We start from the raw sequence: 17069 nt of genomic DNA, 5'->3' as shown, positions 1-17069 counted from the left end.
CTGTCAGGATGTGTGTGTCTGGGCTGGGGACAGGAGTGCTTTCTTGGTTAGTGTAGCAAGGAGCCTCTTGGCTGAGCTTTAACTGCTGGTGACCATGGAAAAGGGGTGGAAAAGTGTGCTTCCATCCTCACCTTGCACTCGGCAGATGTTAAATGGAAGAAGAAAGAAAGCCAAAGTAGTGTTTGCAGGTTAATTCTTTAATTGAGAGAAGCCAGAGACCATCACTTGCCCTGTACAGGAGCTGGTCATGCTCTGGGTGGTAACTGTTGATAAAAACAGTGTTCATGGCCCTTGGGTTATCCACTCCCCTCTGGCTGCCTCTCATCCCTCTACATCTGGGGGTGTTCCTGATGACAGTGTTTTCAGCCATGCCACACGTCTGATTAGATCAAGATGAAACTAAGGCAGAAAGTTCTTCACATGAGGCTGATAAATGGGAACCCAGGGAAAGGGAGAAATCATTTTCTATCCCAGGGGATGTGGGCCCAGCTCTAAGCAACCTGCTGTCACACTGAATTTTGCTCTGGCTTGACCCGGAGACCTACCTTGGTCCCTGCCAAAGGCACCTGCTGGTATCTCTACAGTGGCCTATTCCTCCAAGCCTGGGCCAGAGAGGGTGGGGAACTGAAGGAGGAACAATGCGCTGCCGTCACTACTGCTGCTGCTGCTGGTCCATATAGACCTGCACAGCTTTCCACAGTGCCCTTATATTGCCTTCCCCAAAGCCTAGCGCTCCCCGACGGTCAATGAGCTCCAGGAAGAAGGTCTCCTCAGAGAAGATGGGATGGGTGAAGATCTGCATCAGATATTCCTGGGAAGGGGTCTCTATGACATCGGTGGCTGGCCAGCCCTTGTCCCTGGGTATCATGGTGTCCAGCAGGATGCCCAGCTCTGACAGCTTGTGGGGGTCCTGCCCAGCACTCTGGATCTCCTCTGCTTTGCCCCCGTGGCTGTAATAGGTGGCAGGGGGCGTGAAGAACTGTGCACCCCACTGCTGCAAAGCTTTAGTTGTGGAGACAATATCAGTGGTGTGGAGACCGACATGCTGGATCCCAGGCCCCCCGTGCTGCTCTAGGAAAGTGTCAACTTGGTTGGTGCCATCCTCTGAGAGGGACTCAGCAAGGACAAGCTTGCAGCCATGTGATGGGGCACCCTGGGCACTCTGCAATGCCATAAGCAGCATGCCCACCCCTTGTCCACCAAGCACGTACCCCTCAGCTGGCCTCTCCTGTGGGTTCAGCAGGAAACGGTGGAAGCCAAAGCAGCGCTGGTACCAGTCCAGAGCTGCCCGGGCACTGCCCCGCTGGCAGACGTATGTGATGTGGTCAAAGTGATTGATATCTATACCATCCCCTGCAGCTGAGGGGACTCCTTGGATGGGCTGGAAACCAGGAAGAAATGGTCCCCGGTAATGGGATCGGTCCAGAAGAGTATGGCTGATGTTGCCCACGATGGAGCTTGCCACCCCATAGATGACGGAGCCACCGTTATCCCTCACCTCTGTGGGGGGCACCGGCAGGGAGCATCCCTGGCTCTGCAGCTGCTTGCAAAGCCCTGGCACATCATCCACCTCAAAGCAAACATTGGACGCTGTGCCCAGGGTAGGCTGGGGGTCCACGTCGTAGAGGAAATCACAGGAGGAGGTGCTGGTGGGCCCCGGTGCCAGGCGCTCGTTGACGAGGAAGATGGCGGCTCCCCGACGCAAGGCCAACTGCCGGACACGGGGCGTCTCCCGCACGGCCACCGGCTGGAAGCGAAAGGTGTTGACCAAGTCCTGGGCCCAGCCCTGCCTGTAGGGCATGTGGAGTGAGATGAAGCAGGGGCGGCTCAGCGAGGCTGCCATAGCTGGGCAGGCTGTGGGGAGGATGCACAGGGTCAGGAGGGGCTTGCTGGCTGTGGGAAGGAGCCATTCCTCCACCTTGTGCGGAGCCTGGGTGCATTTGCATGCACAGATGCAGAGACATGTAAATTTGCATTCCTTAAATACATGTATTTTAAGTGCGTTTCATAAGCCAATACATGCTGTGCAGGGGACCTTTTGAGATAAGATGGAGCGAGCTACCCGAGGATGCTGAGCTGTGCCAACACTTGTCACTCCACTGCCCTGCACCTGGGGTCTCAGAGGAGCAAAGCCCTGACCCTTGGCCACAGCAGCTCCCCTCTGGAGCCATGTGTCCCTTGAGGGTTCTGCAAGGAGGTTCCTGGGGGAATCCAGGTGAGTTGGGTGTGCTGCACGCATAAGCAGAGTATGGGGACAAGGGTTGTGGGGAGAGATACGCTGTACCAGGAACGTGGAGGTTGGACTGGCAAACACAGCAGTGTGCTATTTACAGCTAAAGTGCTCCTGTGCTGTCCCGGTACTTGTCAGTGGTGTCCCACAAATGGTGGGGGAGAGCAGGCGGGTCAGAGCAGGCTGCTGTGTCCTTCCTCTACCCAGCAGGGACAGCATGGAGCTGCCATGCTTCAGGCAGTGACCATGCCCTAGGGGCACAAAGGGTGAACCAGGTGGGGTGTTGTAGGGAGTGACCTCCCTCTGCCCCGAGCAGCTGTCACACTGAATGTGGGATGAAACATCTGCCCGAAACTCATCTCATAAGCATCCCACGGAGGCTTCCTGGCCCCATACCACACACCAGGTGCCCTGGATGGACCCCACGGATGTCCATGGGGGTGGAGGAGACCTGTCTAAATATTCCCTTCCACCCCCAAAAAGGGATGGATGCTGGGCAGGGCAGAGGGCTCTGCAACACTGAGGGTGGGGAATGAGCAACATCGGCGCACCCCTCCCTCCCCTGGAGGGGATGTTCCTTGCTGGGACCCCTAGCCCGGTGACCACATGGACAGGCGTCATCGACCCCTCCTTGCCCTCTTTTCCCTTTCTGTGCCCTGCGAGATCAGCACCAGTCCCGCCCTGCTCCCACCCCCCCTGTACTGTCCTCAATACCGCCTCTCACCCCCCCCCCAGCCCCCGCCACCCCCCTGCCCGCGGGTCCCTGCGGAGCCCGAACGCGCCCGCGCCTCACCGGGGTCAAGGCTGCGGACGAAGGGGATGCCGGGGCAGGGGCCGGCCCCGGAGAGGCGGCTCAGTTCGCTCCTCCCCGGCACGCAACAGGCCACGGCGGGACGGGGAACGGGGTTGGCGGTGTCACGGAGGCTGCCAAGCCACCTGCCACGCCATGGGGGAGCCTGCCCGGCGGGAGGGAGGGGTCGGTGGGTCCGTGGGGATGACGCGCAGGGCGTGGAGATGCTCCGGAGGGTTTAAAGCCATGGTCCTGTGGCCGTCCCACTCAGTGTAGGTGCCAAAAGTTTGCACTGACGCTGGAGGTGCCATGCTGTGTTTGCAGAAAAAGCAAAAAAAAGCTTCCCGGGCTGCTAACTGCAGGCACTGTGGCGGGGATGAGCAAAGGGTGATGAGGAGCCGGCTGCCATGTGGTGGATGGGGTTCCCCAGGGACCGGTGACAAAATGGCTTCTCTCTGTGACAGGTTATTCCCTGCTGTCCCGAATCACGTTGGGCAGGGCAAAACAAGGGCTACACGTGTCTGCTGGGCGCTTCATGGTGCGTGGGTACCTGTGGGAACTTGGAGAGGAGCAGTGTGTGGGTGGGGGGTGACAGCTCTGCAGAGGGTCTGGAGTCCGTCAGGGATGGGTTTTCTCCACGCTGACCCTGCAGAGCTGTGCCTGTTCCCTGATCCCAAAGCATGGCCTCTTATGTCTTTGCTGACATCCCCGAGTCTCTCCAGCCCCCCAGCAGCGATCCTCTCTCTCCCTGCTGTTCGTGGCTGTTTTCAGAGGGATTGCACACACACACACCCCCCCCTTTATGTGTCTGGGACCATGTCACTGCCCCAGTTATGTCTGTGTGTGCTGCTCTTTCCTGCCTTATCATGTTTTTGTACTGAGCCTAGGTACGATAAACTGTTCAAATATTTGCAGAGATGTCCATGTGCAGCCAAAGTGGTGAGCTCCTCTTGTTTGGTTGCAGGGGGGTGGGGAGGAAATCTACTGGCGCTGTGATTTCCCAAGGGATCTCTGGTTCCTCCGGCCACCACAGCCCCAATGGTGCGGATCTGGGCAGGAGCTGCCACACTGGACATCAAGGGCTTGCTGTGTTGATAAGCATGGCCCAAGAGCAGATGTGACACTGTGTGGAAGGGCAGCATGGCCTTTGGGGTGGCACATGTGGGGCAGGGAATTCCAGCATCCCAAGGTTGGGGAGCAGGTACCTCTCTTTTTGAACACAGTGAGATGGCTCACCTGGGACGTTGTGGGTGGTACAGTTTGGTGTCACCCCTTGGTCCTGCAACCCTTTGATGCAAGCGTCAATGCTGCTGGCCCACTGTGTCTGTGGGGGGAATCTGAGTGGCCATGACCAGCTTCACCCCACGGCACTGCCTGGCACGCCCTGCTCCAGCCCAGCACCAGGCGTTGCTTTGTCCCAGAACTGCTCAGGCTGCTCTGTGGCAGCAGGACCCTGAAGTTGCATGGCACAGAGGGGGACAGTGCCAGCCTTGTTGCTGTCCCCTGAGGCAGCAACAAGTGGCACAGTCCCGGCTCACGCTGGGCTCTTCTCCTCCCTCCTGGGCGGGGAGAGTGGACAGGAGATATAAGGGAGACCGGGTCCAGCTGGCCACTGGCGAGAGCTACTGGTGCCTGGAGCCAAGGTCTGGCCAGAGGACGGCAGCGGAAAGAGCGGTACTGAGGGCCCATTCTCGTGGGGGAGAGGGTTGGGGGTTGGGGGTACATCCATCCTGACTACACCCTGCAGCCTCCTGCTTCCTCCTTACCTCCCGGGATTATCCCCCATCCTGTGTCCTCTCCTTGCCCATTAAGTTTGCTGGATGCTAGAGGGATGGGGCATGTCTTGGGGTGGGCAGGGTTAAGGGGTTGTGGGAGGAAGGGGGCTTAAGGCAGATATTGGAGGGCTGGGGGTTTAAAGGCTCTGTGCACCCCTCGAGTTCTTTGTAAGGCATTGAAGACTCTCAAGGTGACCTGAAGGTGAAACCATCTCTGCCCCACTTACTCCTTGCTGGTGTCCAGGGCTATGGAAACTGCATCTCTGGGGCAAAGACAGACCATGGGGGGGCAGGATCTTCCTCCTCACCGACATGGTGTGGGTGCCTCCACTGCTGGAGGGAGATCGAGGCACCTGGCTCTGGCAGAAAAGCCTCCACTGAGGGTGCAGCACTTGTTGGGAGCCGATCACCCCAGTCCCTGGTCACCCACTCCCTGATCATCCCAGTCCCTTATCTCCCTTTCCTCACCCCACCACTACAGGTGTCCTACGTGCAGAGAGGGGTACAGGGTTGCAGTAGGGCTGGGAGGATCCCACCAGCTTGAGGCCTGGGGTAGAGGGGAGATTAATGCCTCATTTGCCCCAACCAGGAGTGAGGGGACCGGGATGGGGCTGCTGCTGGTGGCCCTGGCCCTCTGGCTGGGGCTGACCTCAGCCTCCGAGGGGGTGACCAACAGCAGCCAGCTCTGCCAGGAGGCACCGGCCTGGAGTGTCAATGGCTCGAGCCCCATGGAGGAGGTGTCAGGGCAGGTGACCGTGGTGGCCCTGCTGAAGGCCAGCTGACATTTCTGCCTGCTGCAGGCCCGCAGGTGTGTCCCGCTCTCCCTACCCCAAGCTCAGCACCGCCATTGTGGGGGACAGCGTGGTGGCCCCCCCAGCCTGGCACCCCCCTTCTCAAGCACCTCCTTCCATGCAGCCTCAGGGGCCTGCAGGAGAGGCTGGCCCGTCAGGGCATTGTCGACATTCGCTACATGATTGTCAACGAGAAGGCACCGCTCTCCCGTGCCATGTTTGGGGAGCTGGAGCGCCATGCTCCCCCGGGCGTCCCCGTCTTCCAACCAGAGCCCGAGGAGCCCGATGTCTGGCAGGTCCTGGGGGGTGACAAGGATGACTTCCTCATCTATGACAGGTGAGTATCCCCTAATCTTGGTCCAAGTTTTCCTGAGGTGTTAGGAGTGTTTGGTGGGGTTCCCAAAGCTCCCGCCATGGCTGGGGGGATCCCAGAGCCTCCACCTTGAGCTGGTCCTTGGCTTCTCCCCACAGGTGTGGCCGCCTGGCTTTCCACATCCAGCTGCCCTACAGTTTCCTCCACTTCCCCTACGTGGAGTCGGCCATCCGCTTCACCCACAGCAAGGACTTCTGTGGCAACTGCTCCCTCTACCTCAACACCACTGAGGAGGTAAGGAGCAGGGATACTTGCTGGAGCTGGGCTCCCTTCTTTCCTCTGGCATTGCACATCAGAAAAAAAACAACCCAATCTTATCTTCATATAAGGGATGGGCTCTGTGCTGGCAACCACCCTCAGCCAGGGTTAAGAGGGAAGATGATGAAAGGTCTGAAGGAAGGGCAGTTAAATAGGCCAGAGCTTTCAGGTTGAGTAGAAGGGGACTAAAGGGGTCATAGCCCAGATCTGGAAAAGCTAACTAGGGCTCCTGGCTATTCTGATACAGAGAAAGACAGGCAATGGACCTGAAGGTGGCAAGCTCAGAGCAAAGAAAAGGATGTTGCATTGGGCTCAACAAGAGATTAGTCCCTTCCTAGGAGAAAAATCCAACTAGAAATATTAAATGCAAAGTCCTTCCTGGCTCAGGAATTTGCTGGACCACAGACTGCTTGAGCTAAGGGATGTATGTCCAGAGGTTTGTGCTTTATGTTCTCCAGCTTCTTCTGTCTTCCCTGCACCCTGGGTCTGACCCACACAGGTTTCTCTGTGACAAATGCTGTTTGGCTTTCATCTCAGCTCAAGGGTGTGCTTGCAGGCTCACTGCAGGGCTGTGTGCCTTCACATACTGCACCAGCCCTTACATTATTTTCTCCAGGCTAACAGTACCATGGAGGTCCCTGTAAGCCCAAGCCCACTTCCGGAACAAGAGGGGAAGGAGTCAGAGACCCCCATCCACCAGCACAACCCCCTCCATCCTCACCACCACCACCAAGTCAGCAGCGACAGAGCCACAGACCTGAGTGGGGACCACAAACCTGCTGCCCATGCTCAAGACCACCATGGAGAGCATGGCCAGTCTCATCCCAAAGGGCAGAAGCAGAAGGAAGGAAATGAGCACTAAGCCAGGCTGTGCAGCCTTGCAGAAGAACCCCGTAGTGTGCAGACCATGCCAGCTCGCTTCCCAGAGGCATGAAAGGACTTGCTTTGGGCTGGTGGTCACTATCAGCGTTGGTATAATAACCCCCTCCAGCATTCTTCATGTGGGTTGTACTCCCGTGCTATGCCCAGGGATGAAAAATCTCCCTCAGACCCCTTGAGGTGCTGCGTTTTGAGCCTCAGGGCTTGGTTCTGAGCCTTCCTCTGCCAGCACCTGCCTTTCCATGCTCAATGAAGCCCACGGTGCAAACTGGGAGGTCCCCGGTCACTGCTGGCTGACACTGCATGGACCGGCAGGGCAGGGGTGGAGGGGCCAGAACTGGGATGGGAGCAGCACTGCCAGCATGCTCTGCCAGTCCTGGCACCCGTGGGTGTCCTGGCACCTCCAGGTGTCTTGGCTGAGGAGAAAAGGGAGGAACAGCTTGTGCCCTGCAGGATGTGATCCCAGGGGATGGGAGGCATAGGAGTGTAGAAGGTCGCAGCTCCTCGCGGTCCAAACCCAGTACCCTCATATCTGTCACATTCTGGGGACCCTCCAGGCCTTGCACATGGGTATGTGCAGTGGTGACGGGTGGCCGCAAGATGGTGGTCTTGTCCCCTCTTGAAGATTTAGGGGCTGTATCCCAAGTCCACAGACCTGGGAGAATGGGCTTGAGGATCCTGGGGTAGAAGTGAGATTGGAGGGTGATGCGGGTATTAGAATACAAATAAAACCTCTGTGAAGCGAACCCTGCTCATCTTGGCCTCTGGTGTCCCTTCCCTGGAGAGGGTGGAGGTCTGGCTCAGCACTGAGCAGGCCCTGAGCTTTTCTCTGGACACAGGGAGTAACCTGGAGCTGGATGTGGACCCCAAAAAACATTTCCCTGTTCAGAGACCAGACATAGCAGCTGAAAATTGAAGACATCCCATCCGTTCACACCTTCTGGTTACCTCCTGCTAGATATGAACCCAGGGCTCAGTCCACCTTCCCAGGCAGGGCACTGGGAGGAAGTTTGTCTCTGCACCTTGATCTCTGGCTTGTAGATGTAATCTTGGGGTGCTTGCCCTGAGCTGCCATCGTGGGGCTGGTTCCCACATGCAGTCCAAGGTCATCTTGAGCATCTTGTTCCCAGAGCCCAGCCTGATCCCCATTGTGTGCACAGTGCTGGGGGCTGCCCAGCCCTCAGGCTGTGGGGTGCTGCATGCCTGGCAAGCAGCCATGCCTGCCTGCACCCTGGGCCACCCCCATGCCTGTCTCAGCCCTCTAGCCCTTCACTCCAGCTCCATCCATCATCCCACACAGCCCCACTCAACACCTCCCTTGAACCTTCTACCTCCTCTCTGGGTCCCACAGCCTGAGCAGGGAGTACAGGGATGGATTTTCTGCTCAGCATTGTGAGGAACTATGCTGTGGTGCATGTCCTGCTGATGCTGCTCTGTCCCTTGTCCTGGGATCCTGCACCCCACTTCCCTGCCTCTGCAGGAGGATGCTCTGCCCACCAACAGGAGCAGAGGCCAGGGTGAAGAGGATCTGTTCCTCACCGGGATGAGGGCAACAGGATCAGGTGTGTCTTCCTCACCAGTCCTGGAGAGTCAGCCAGGCGCTCCCACAGGTCCCTTGCCTGAGACCCTGTTCCTCCTCCTCCATCTCTTTTACTCCCTTCCTCCTCCCCCTTCCTCCTCTACCTACTCCCAGCAGCCCACAAGGGCACCTCTGTGTGCTGCTCCTGCCATCAATATTGAGGTTATCTTTTTCTTCTGGCAGCTGCTGTAATTGAAACAAAGCAGGCCGGGCCTCACGGGCTCCTCTCCTCTTGCTCATTTTGCTGGTGTTGCTGAGACAACTAATTCATCTTATCGATGTGTGGTTGGCCTCTTTTCCACCAGATCCAGGCAGAGCCCCCACCCCGCCACTGGTGAAGATGCTGGTGGGAGCAGCCTGTGCCCATGCCGTGTGCTGATCTGACTCAGCCTCTGGTTCTTGGCTTGCAGCAGTAGCAGATGCCAGAGGAGCCAGCCAGAGGAGAGAGGTGCATACTGGAAGGATGATGATGACTTTTATCTCTTTCTTTTGCCTTCTGGTGGTTCCTTAGCCCTTTTATTAATTTCTACATCCTTCCTTGCACAGCCCCTAAAAGTTTCCTATGCAAGTAGGTGACATTGTGATGAGTGGGGCACGCAGGGGTTTGCATTCCCTTGCTGATGACCAGATCTGCAATTAGCAGTGGCAGATGAAGGAATCACATCTTGTGATGGTGGGTAGTCTAGTGGCACTCTGCTGCTTTGCTACCAGTTGGCTACCTCCCAGCAGACAAATTCTGAGCCCTGAAGGCTTGGGTTGGTATTTTGCTTTGGGTAGAGAAACCGAGGCATGGGAAAGCGCTGTGACACTGTTACAGAGTTATCAGGCTCTTCACATTGCTGCTGCCTGGGGGGGTAATGCTGTTACTCAGAGAGCTCCAAGGAGTGCTCAGCTGTGTCAGGGGGGCTGGCTCAGCACCAGAGGGTCCAGGTCAAGGAACTAGGGCTGACTTCAGGTCCTGTCAGTGCTGTGCGATGGCACTCTGGGTGCCTGTGGCTCTGCCAGGGCTCCAGAGGAGGACAGACCCCAGCCTCACATCACATGCAGCCTGCTGCCTTGGGCTTGTGTGCTGCTCCTGCCAAGAGCCAGGCAGAGCCTCTCAGGAGAGGGGGAACAGCCAGTCCTAGTGTCAACAGAGGCCTCTTGTGCAGTGATGCTGTGTCAAGAAGAGGAATGGGTCCCTCCTCCTCCGCCCATTCATCAGGCAGCCAGGGCTGGCATGCTGCCAAGTCAGGCTGCTTTGGAAACATTTCATTGAGGAGGCAGCTGAGCCTAGGAAAACAGAATGAAAATATACAGGGAGATCACTGTTGTTAGGCAAAATAAATGCAGGCGGCTGCATTTTTGTCCCCCAAATCCAGTCCAGCCAGGCCTCTCTTGCCTCTGTGGGGTGAGGGTGAATGCTGCTGCCTAGGGATGTGTCTCCATTGTGGGTTAGGAGGTTGGGAACAAGGGCTGCTCGTCTTGCCCCCAGCGTCAGCCAACTTGCTGACATCTCTGGTGAGTAGATACAGACCCATCTTGATGTAACATCGCCCAAGGAGATGGGACAGAGCAGAGAAACAGCCACAGAAATGAGCCAGACCCAGTGACTCATGTCCCCTCCACCAGTGCTGGACGCTGGTGAAGACAGGGCTGAGAAAGTATGTCAGATATTGGCCTCATTCATTCCCATCTGCCTCCCCAGCATCAACACAGGTCCTGGCCAAGCATGAGGCCACCAGCAGGACAGAGCCCAGTCCCTGGTCATCTTTCAGTTGCTGACAGAGAGTGGGCAAAGTCACTCCAAAGCAAAGCCCAGGGACAAGGGATGGAGGCATCTCTCTGACTTTAGAGCAAAGATGCCTTCAACAAGATCACTTTTCCTGCTGTTTCCTCTGTAGCCTCTCTCCTCCTTCCAAAGGTCTCCAAGTGTCTGTCCATTTGATGACCTAGAGATCAATCTCAGCTCCTTTCCTCCCTCCTGATGGGTCCAGCGTGGTTTGAGGGAGGCAGAGCTGGAGCCCTGGCCCCACGAAACACGAAGACTCTCACCACACCATGGATGCTTCTTAGTGTCACTGCAGGACAGCTTGATGTGGCATCACCTCTCTGTGCCCACCAAGCATGGTCTGGCCATCACTGTGCAAGAACAGAACAATCATTTCTCCCTGATGCTGGTTTCTAGCTGCTACCTTTGTTTGCTGGTGATGGCTGATGGCACACAGGGAACAAATTCCTTCTGTTATTTATGGTTTTGATCTGGGGGCTGAAAGGAGTCCAGTGTAAGCAGACAAAGCCCAAACAGCACTCCAGGACAGACACATGTCACCAGCACAACATCTGTGGAAATGCCCAAGGCTGAGACTGGATTCCACACTGGTCCCTCTGTTCAAAGGAACTTTACTAAAATTTGGGCTCCCTGGCATCACCCTGCTGCAAGCAAATCAGATTACTACTCCTTTTTTGCTGCCATGTGAGGGAAGATTTGCTGTATTTCTCTCCCTCTGCATTATAAAAGAGCTGGAGGAAGAGGACAAACCCATGGAGCAGCTTCTGAAATACCTTCTGAAAAGACCCCAATCCTGAGCTGGGGTGGGCAGCCCCCAACTACTGTGAGAGCCCTGATAAAGATATACAAGAAAATCTGTATTGGTGGTGACATTGTTGATTTTAACAATGGAAAAGCTTCCCAGGCTGGAGCCTTTTTTTTTTTTTTTTTTTTTTTTTTTTTTTTTGCATTTGAATAAATTGTTGAAAGGGATGGCAGGGAATGACCCAGATGCTCCAGACATCTGAACTTTGGCTCCTGAAACCTGCTGCTGAGAGCAACCTGTTACCATGGCAGATGTGGCAGTGATGGTCTGAGCGGCACAGATGACTGCACAGACCAGCAGAACCAGCTGTGAGGAGAAATACTATAACCTGAAATTCTCTGACTTTAGTTAAAGCTGCTTTATAATTTGTTTGTTTCTCCCCCATCCCCAGCCAATCAGTGTGCAGTAGTAAGGTCACACAGCCAATGAGCATCCAGTGATGTAGCCACCCAGCCAATCAGCCCCGGGGCACTGTAGCTCCCCAGCCCAGCAGCCCTGGGGTGTTGTAACATCATAGCCAATCATATGTGGGGCATTGTAACACCTCCAGCCAATCAGCTGTGGGGGATTGTAATCTCCCAGCCAATTGGCTATGGGGCATTGTAACCTTCCAGCCAATCAGCCATGCCCATGTTTCTCTCTGGGTGAATTTTTCCAGTTTTCTGCCTCTCCTGTGCTGTGCTTTTGGTAGCAGAACCTGTGTATTGCCTTCCAGATTGCAGATATTCTCCTTTTTTTCCTGCAAAAAATGAAGTCGGTTCAGTGTGTTGTTTCTCACTGCTGTAATATCTCCCTCCTCCCTTAGAAGACTGTTCCCCACCCAGGGTTATCTACATTCCAGTTAACATTTGCAAAGTGTGTTAAATGCAGAGGGTAAAAGGCTGGAGTGATGTCAAGGGGTTATGGAGGAACCTGATGCAAAGGGGTTATGGTGGAACCCACTGTAGGTTCCCAGCACATGAGGAGCAGTGGGACTCTGGGTGACAAGAGAGAGGAGGGATGAGCCCCAGCCCTGGACTGACCCCAGCTTCCCCCTCAGCCAGAACTTGCAACCCTCTCACTTCTTCGAAGCCGAGGCAGACTGCTGCAAAAGCTGACAGGAGCGTTGTTCATGCCTCATTTTGCCATCATTTATTCATGCTCTCATAGCCTGCGAAATGATTCTGCAGTTATTTTAGCATCTCTAACTAAGGGGAGGGAGCTTCAGCAGCTGAGAGGGTGGCGATGGGCTGGGGGCTGCCTTCTGCTGAGCTCAGCACCGCAGCAGCCAGGCTGGTCGGGATGGATGCTGCTCTCTGCCATGGGGCTGAGTAACTTTCTGGAGTGCTCTGTGCTTTTAGACTTCATTCTGGGGAGGCAGACGCTTCTCCTCGAAGCCAAGGGGCTTTTCCCAGCAGCTCCTCTGTGCTTAATTGCTGGCCAGCACAGAAAATGTGTTTGCTGGAAGGGTGCAGACATTTTGTGGCAAGGCAGAGGCTCAGCGCTTTGCTGATCTTATGGGGGCTGGTGGAAGCCTGGCAAGCCAGAGATGTAATGGTGTGTGTGGGAGAGAGGGAACAACAGCTCCTGACAGCCACAACCCCCTGGTTGGGTACAAGGAGAAGTCTGTGTCTGCCCAGTCCCAATCTGACATCTGGTACTTGAGCACCTCATTCCATTTTTTCTCCCTTCCTTGCTGCTGCCCCAAACTGTCTGCTGGTTCCTTCTGCCCTCTCTCCAGCCACACAAAGGAGCTCCCCAACATCTACCCTGCCCCACAAACCCTCTCCCCACAGCAGGGCTTGCTAGCTCCCTCTGCTTGAACCCCTCCTAGACTCCTGCCAGATCCAACCTCCCATTGCCTGTGCTGCATGGTCCATGAGGCCCACAGTGCCCTGTGGAGGGCAGGGGCAGATTTTTCTTGCAGATTGAGGTCCCTCTTGGCAGTAGATGAGCATCCTCTGCTTCAAACTCGCAGACCCCTGAGTGGGTACAGAGACATGCAGGCAAACAGAGCTGTTCCTGTGGCAAAGTGAGGGTGAGAGCTGCCATCCTGCACCTGATCTTTGAAGTCAGACCCCACTTGGAGAGGGGAGGTGGTGCTTGCAGTCCTTGCATTTCTCTTTTGAGTACACAGACAATTGCAGTCACTGAAGGAGGTATCTGAGATTGTCAGTTCTGGAAAGTTTCATAAAATAACTGACTGGCTAGAAAAAAGGAACTTTATTAGAGTCCCTGCTGAAAGGGAAGCACAGCAATAGCTCAGTGCTAATGAGTCAGTGGAGAATCCATGGGGGATTCAAACAGTTTGGTAGCTCAAGCTTACACTTTGTTGGGGACCTTACAAGGCACCGAAGAATCTAAAAATGAGGCTGCAGTCTATGGGCAACCAAAGCAAGCTATGGGGCCTCTTGCTTGCAAAGCCAATTATTTCATAAGGCAGCATCCTTTAGCTCTTCCTGGATGTCAGATACACAGGAATAACTCTCCTGGGCAATAGATCTCTCTGCTCCTGCATTATGGCAGGGGAGCTGCAGGCTGTGTTGCTCCCCATGTCCATTCCCTCCTGCCTCTGCTCTGAACAGCACCAGCAACACAGGAAAGGCAGAAACCAACACGCTTTCAATGAGTGCCTAGGGCTGGCAGCTATGGCAGGGAGCTTGGCTGCTGATAAGCCCAACTTCAGCCTGTTTTGGAGCAGCAAATCTGTGTGGCTGGAGCAGGAGCTTGGTGACTGCCTGAACTCTGCTACCTACCTCCTTTCCCATCATTTACTGGCCATAAAGCCTCTGCTTTTCTTATAAATCTTCATCTGTCATCAAGGGACTTCCTTGGTGCTCACTGGGTCTTGCAAAGCTCTGTTGTCATCTCTGTAAAGCTCAGTCAGTGTTACCCATGTTAGTGAGGGCTCAACATTGACTGTTCAGAGTCAAAGCAATGTCAGAGGCATGGGAGCACCCAAGAGAGGGGAAGATACTCAGGGAAAAGCAGTCTTTCTGCTGGTGTGGGGTCTGGGCATGGTGGGGAGAGGAGAGCAGCTACACAAAGTTGTGTGGGTGGGAGCAGCCAAGGAGGTGGCATCCCCTTGGGGTGAGACATACCAGCACTTGCCTTCTCTGCCACAAAACAAAGCACAGGTGCCAGAGAACAGGTGTGCAGCAAACATCCCAGCAGCATCCTTTTCCTCTCTCTTTGTTGGAACACTTGAATATAGTTTCTAGCAAGAGGAAAGTGGATTTCTTGTGCTACAGCACCTGCAACTTAAAGCTGGACCTCTGACTGGCACCCAAGAAAATTCCCCTTGCACTGATGCCTAACTGCACTGTAGAGCCGTGGGGGCTCCAGCCCTTTGGTCAGTAAATATTCTGTCCAGGGACTCAAAATAAAATACTTCCTGGGGCCAGCATGAAAAATCAGCTCTTTATGAGTAACACCAGTGTGCAGGCCAGAAGAGCTGGAGACGGTGGGTCAGAGCATGGGCCCCAACCAAACAGCCCCAAAGATGGGAGAGGAACTGGAGCTGCTGGTGATACAGACTCAGCAAATGGTTGGGCTCAGGAAAGCGTGTGGTGAATTATTGATGTACCTGATTCCAGACTCTGAATGAGCAGCATCAGGGGCTGGGCGGGAGGCTGACATTTCACATCCTTCCCTGGGGAGAAGAGGTCTGTCCATGTTCTCTGGGAGGAGGAGAGCTCCCTCCCTTGTGAAATTCAAGGCTGTAATGAAAGAGACAGGGAGAGACAGGGGAGGAATGGGGAGCAACAAATGTTTAGATGAAGAGGGAGAGGAAAAATAGATTGATTTGTCTTTGAAATAACATGCTAACCCCCCAGAGACAGGCTGGCTAGCCACTGCATTGACCTTGCTTTGATTTGAGTCTGGATTATATGTTTTATGCAGTGAAAAGTCAGCTCGTTGGGAATGAATAACATCCCTGCTCAGGCTGAAGTCTAAAATCCTCTCTATTGGCACCGTCTGGGGACGACGTAAGTAAGGACACTCAAGGTTGTCACTAGGTGAGCTCTGCAAAGACTGGTGGCAGAGGGAGCAGACAAGCTGGGGTGCTGTGTCCCAGCTTTCATGCAGGCTCCCCCCTGCCTGAGCAGCCCCGGTGGCTGCAGGGGTCACGGGTGCTGTCAGAAACTCCTGGGCAGTCAGGCTGCTGTAACACCAGGTCCCACAGCCTCCATCACTGAAAGTGTTTAAGATCCTGTTGGACTGGTCTCTGCCGGGAAGGCGTGCTCTGCCTTGGGGCAGGAGGGTACTTTGAAATGACCCCTTGAGGTCCCTTTGTGCAGCCAGGGAGGAGCAGACATGGACAAAGACCTTCTCATCCCCCCCTATCCTGCTGCTGCCACAGCGAGCAGAGGTGGTGGGCAAAATGCGGTGCTCACATGGGCTTCCTGTCTCAACAATGCCTTATGGAGAGTGAAATGCCCTTCAGGGATAAAGAAATGGGGACATGATTCCTGGGACATAAACAAATCTGTGTGTAACTGCTGCCTTTGGCCAGGGCCTGCCACCAGTTAGCACTGATTATCTTGAACAAGACAACGGCAGCAAGAAACACCTCAGCCTTCAAGGAAAACCTTTTTCTGACCTTCATCGATTAGCATGTGGCTTACTCACTAAAATGGAGATCTCTCCTTGCAGTAGCTCTGCCTCCTCTCACTGCCTGCCTGAGATCTGATTCCTTTCCTCCGAGTCCTGTGAAGGAGACCTTGGGCTTGGAGGTACCTCGTGGCATAGCAAAGGCACATAATTATTTCCTGTTCCCTAATTACATCGCTCTGTTATTCCAGGAAATGTACTCTTGCTCTGTCAGTAAGAGTAAATAGGAGATCTCTGCAATGAGGGAACAACCAGTAATGGTCTAAATGTGACTTAACTGGATGTAGAAAGGAACTGGGTTTAGATTCTTAAAGTGCTGAGAATAACAGAGTAAGAAAACCGAAAGCAGAGATCTGTGAGCTCTGCTCTTCCTCAGAGATTTGTCACTTAAAAATAGTCAGGATAAAAGAACTGGACTGTATTTCTGGGGAAAATCCTGGGACAGTGTCCTGCTGGACATGGCAGCAAAGTAACCAACATGGCAGGACAGCAGAACTCTGTGCTGAGCTGGTCCCAGGGGTCCTGCCATCATCCCCTGCCTGGTGAGGAAATAGCTCCCTGGATTTTGGGGTGTCACCTCAGGCGATGTATACCAAAAGACCTCACTTTAAAGACACCCCACATAAGAGCAGAGCAGAGCTCCCTGGGAGTCAGCACTGCCTCTGTTCCTTCACTTGCTCTGCCAAAGGCTAGGTGTGTCACAGTACCTGGGACTTCTTCTACACCTGAGGACACTGCAGTGATGTGTGGGGTGAGCATACTTACTACAAGGCTTGAAAAGAAAAAGAAAACCCTGATGCCCTGGAAATCGTCAGGCTCTGCTGTTTGCTCTGCTACCCAGCTACTCACCCTGAAGGTGATTTGTGGGTTAGACTGGGCGGTGGGTTTGGATGGGCGCTGAGGCCGAGTGTCGAAGGATGGATGCTGGACACCTCCGGGAGAGCGGTGGCATCTCTTCCTTTTCTAGGGACGCAATCCAGTATGTCCCTCGCCTCCGCCTGGGGACACAGCTCCTTGGGACGAGGGAAGGGTGACCCCGGGGGACCGCAGGATCCCGCACCATCTCCCTGCCCCGCGGCGCTGTGTGACCCCACTCCCTTGCAGGTGCAGGCCAGAGCGCGGTCGGTGGGGGCGGGCAGGGGGCTGCAGAGTGTCCCGCCCCACCAGGGGCCGGCTCCCGGCCGGCGGGACCACCCCCTCCAGTCTCCACCCCCGATGCCCCCCT

General features: G+C 55.1%; 2 protein-coding genes across 6 annotated transcripts; one reads left to right on the top strand and one right to left on the bottom strand.

Moving 5' to 3' along the window:
• Positions 1-186: 186 nt before the first annotated feature.
• On the bottom strand, positions 187-16974 carry HPDL (4-hydroxyphenylpyruvate dioxygenase like). 4 transcript variants are annotated; one of them, XM_030454874.1, is made up of 3 exons: positions 16694-16974; positions 14817-14949; positions 187-1930 (listed from the first exon to the last, which is right to left on the bottom strand). In XM_030454874.1, exon 3 carries the CDS (start codon positions 1841-1843, stop codon positions 653-655), a length of 1191 nt encoding a protein of 396 aa, XP_030310734.1. In that variant the 5' UTR covers positions 1844-1930; positions 14817-14949; positions 16694-16974; the 3' UTR covers positions 187-652. The 4 variants fall into 4 exon arrangements, 3 of the variants coding, with proteins under 3 accessions (XP_030310734.1, XP_030310735.1, XP_030310736.1); XR_003987785.1 differs by lacking the exon at positions 187-1930 and adding an exon at positions 11429-11990; XM_030454875.1 differs by lacking the exons at positions 14817-14949; positions 16694-16974 and adding an exon at positions 3024-3161.
• On the top strand, positions 4602-7842 carry LOC103525910 (selenoprotein Pb-like). 2 transcript variants are annotated; one of them, XM_030454877.1, is made up of 5 exons: positions 4602-4694; positions 5385-5603; positions 5711-5923; positions 6058-6193; positions 6834-7842. In XM_030454877.1, exons 2-5 carry the CDS (start codon positions 5401-5403, stop codon positions 7077-7079), a joined length of 798 nt encoding a protein of 265 aa, XP_030310737.1. In that variant the 5' UTR covers positions 4602-4694; positions 5385-5400; the 3' UTR covers positions 7080-7842. The 2 variants fall into 2 exon arrangements, with proteins under 2 accessions (XP_030310737.1, XP_030310738.1); XM_030454878.1 differs by having other exon boundaries at positions 4663-4694; positions 5381-5603.
• Positions 16975-17069: the final 95 nt, after the last annotated feature.

Source organism: Calypte anna, chromosome 8 (assembly GCF_003957555.1).
Source record: "Calypte anna isolate BGI_N300 chromosome 8, bCalAnn1_v1.p, whole genome shotgun sequence".
In the NCBI taxonomy this organism is placed as follows: domain Eukaryota; kingdom Metazoa; phylum Chordata; class Aves; order Apodiformes; family Trochilidae; genus Calypte; species Calypte anna.
This window is presented reverse-complemented; position numbering and strand designations above follow the sequence as displayed.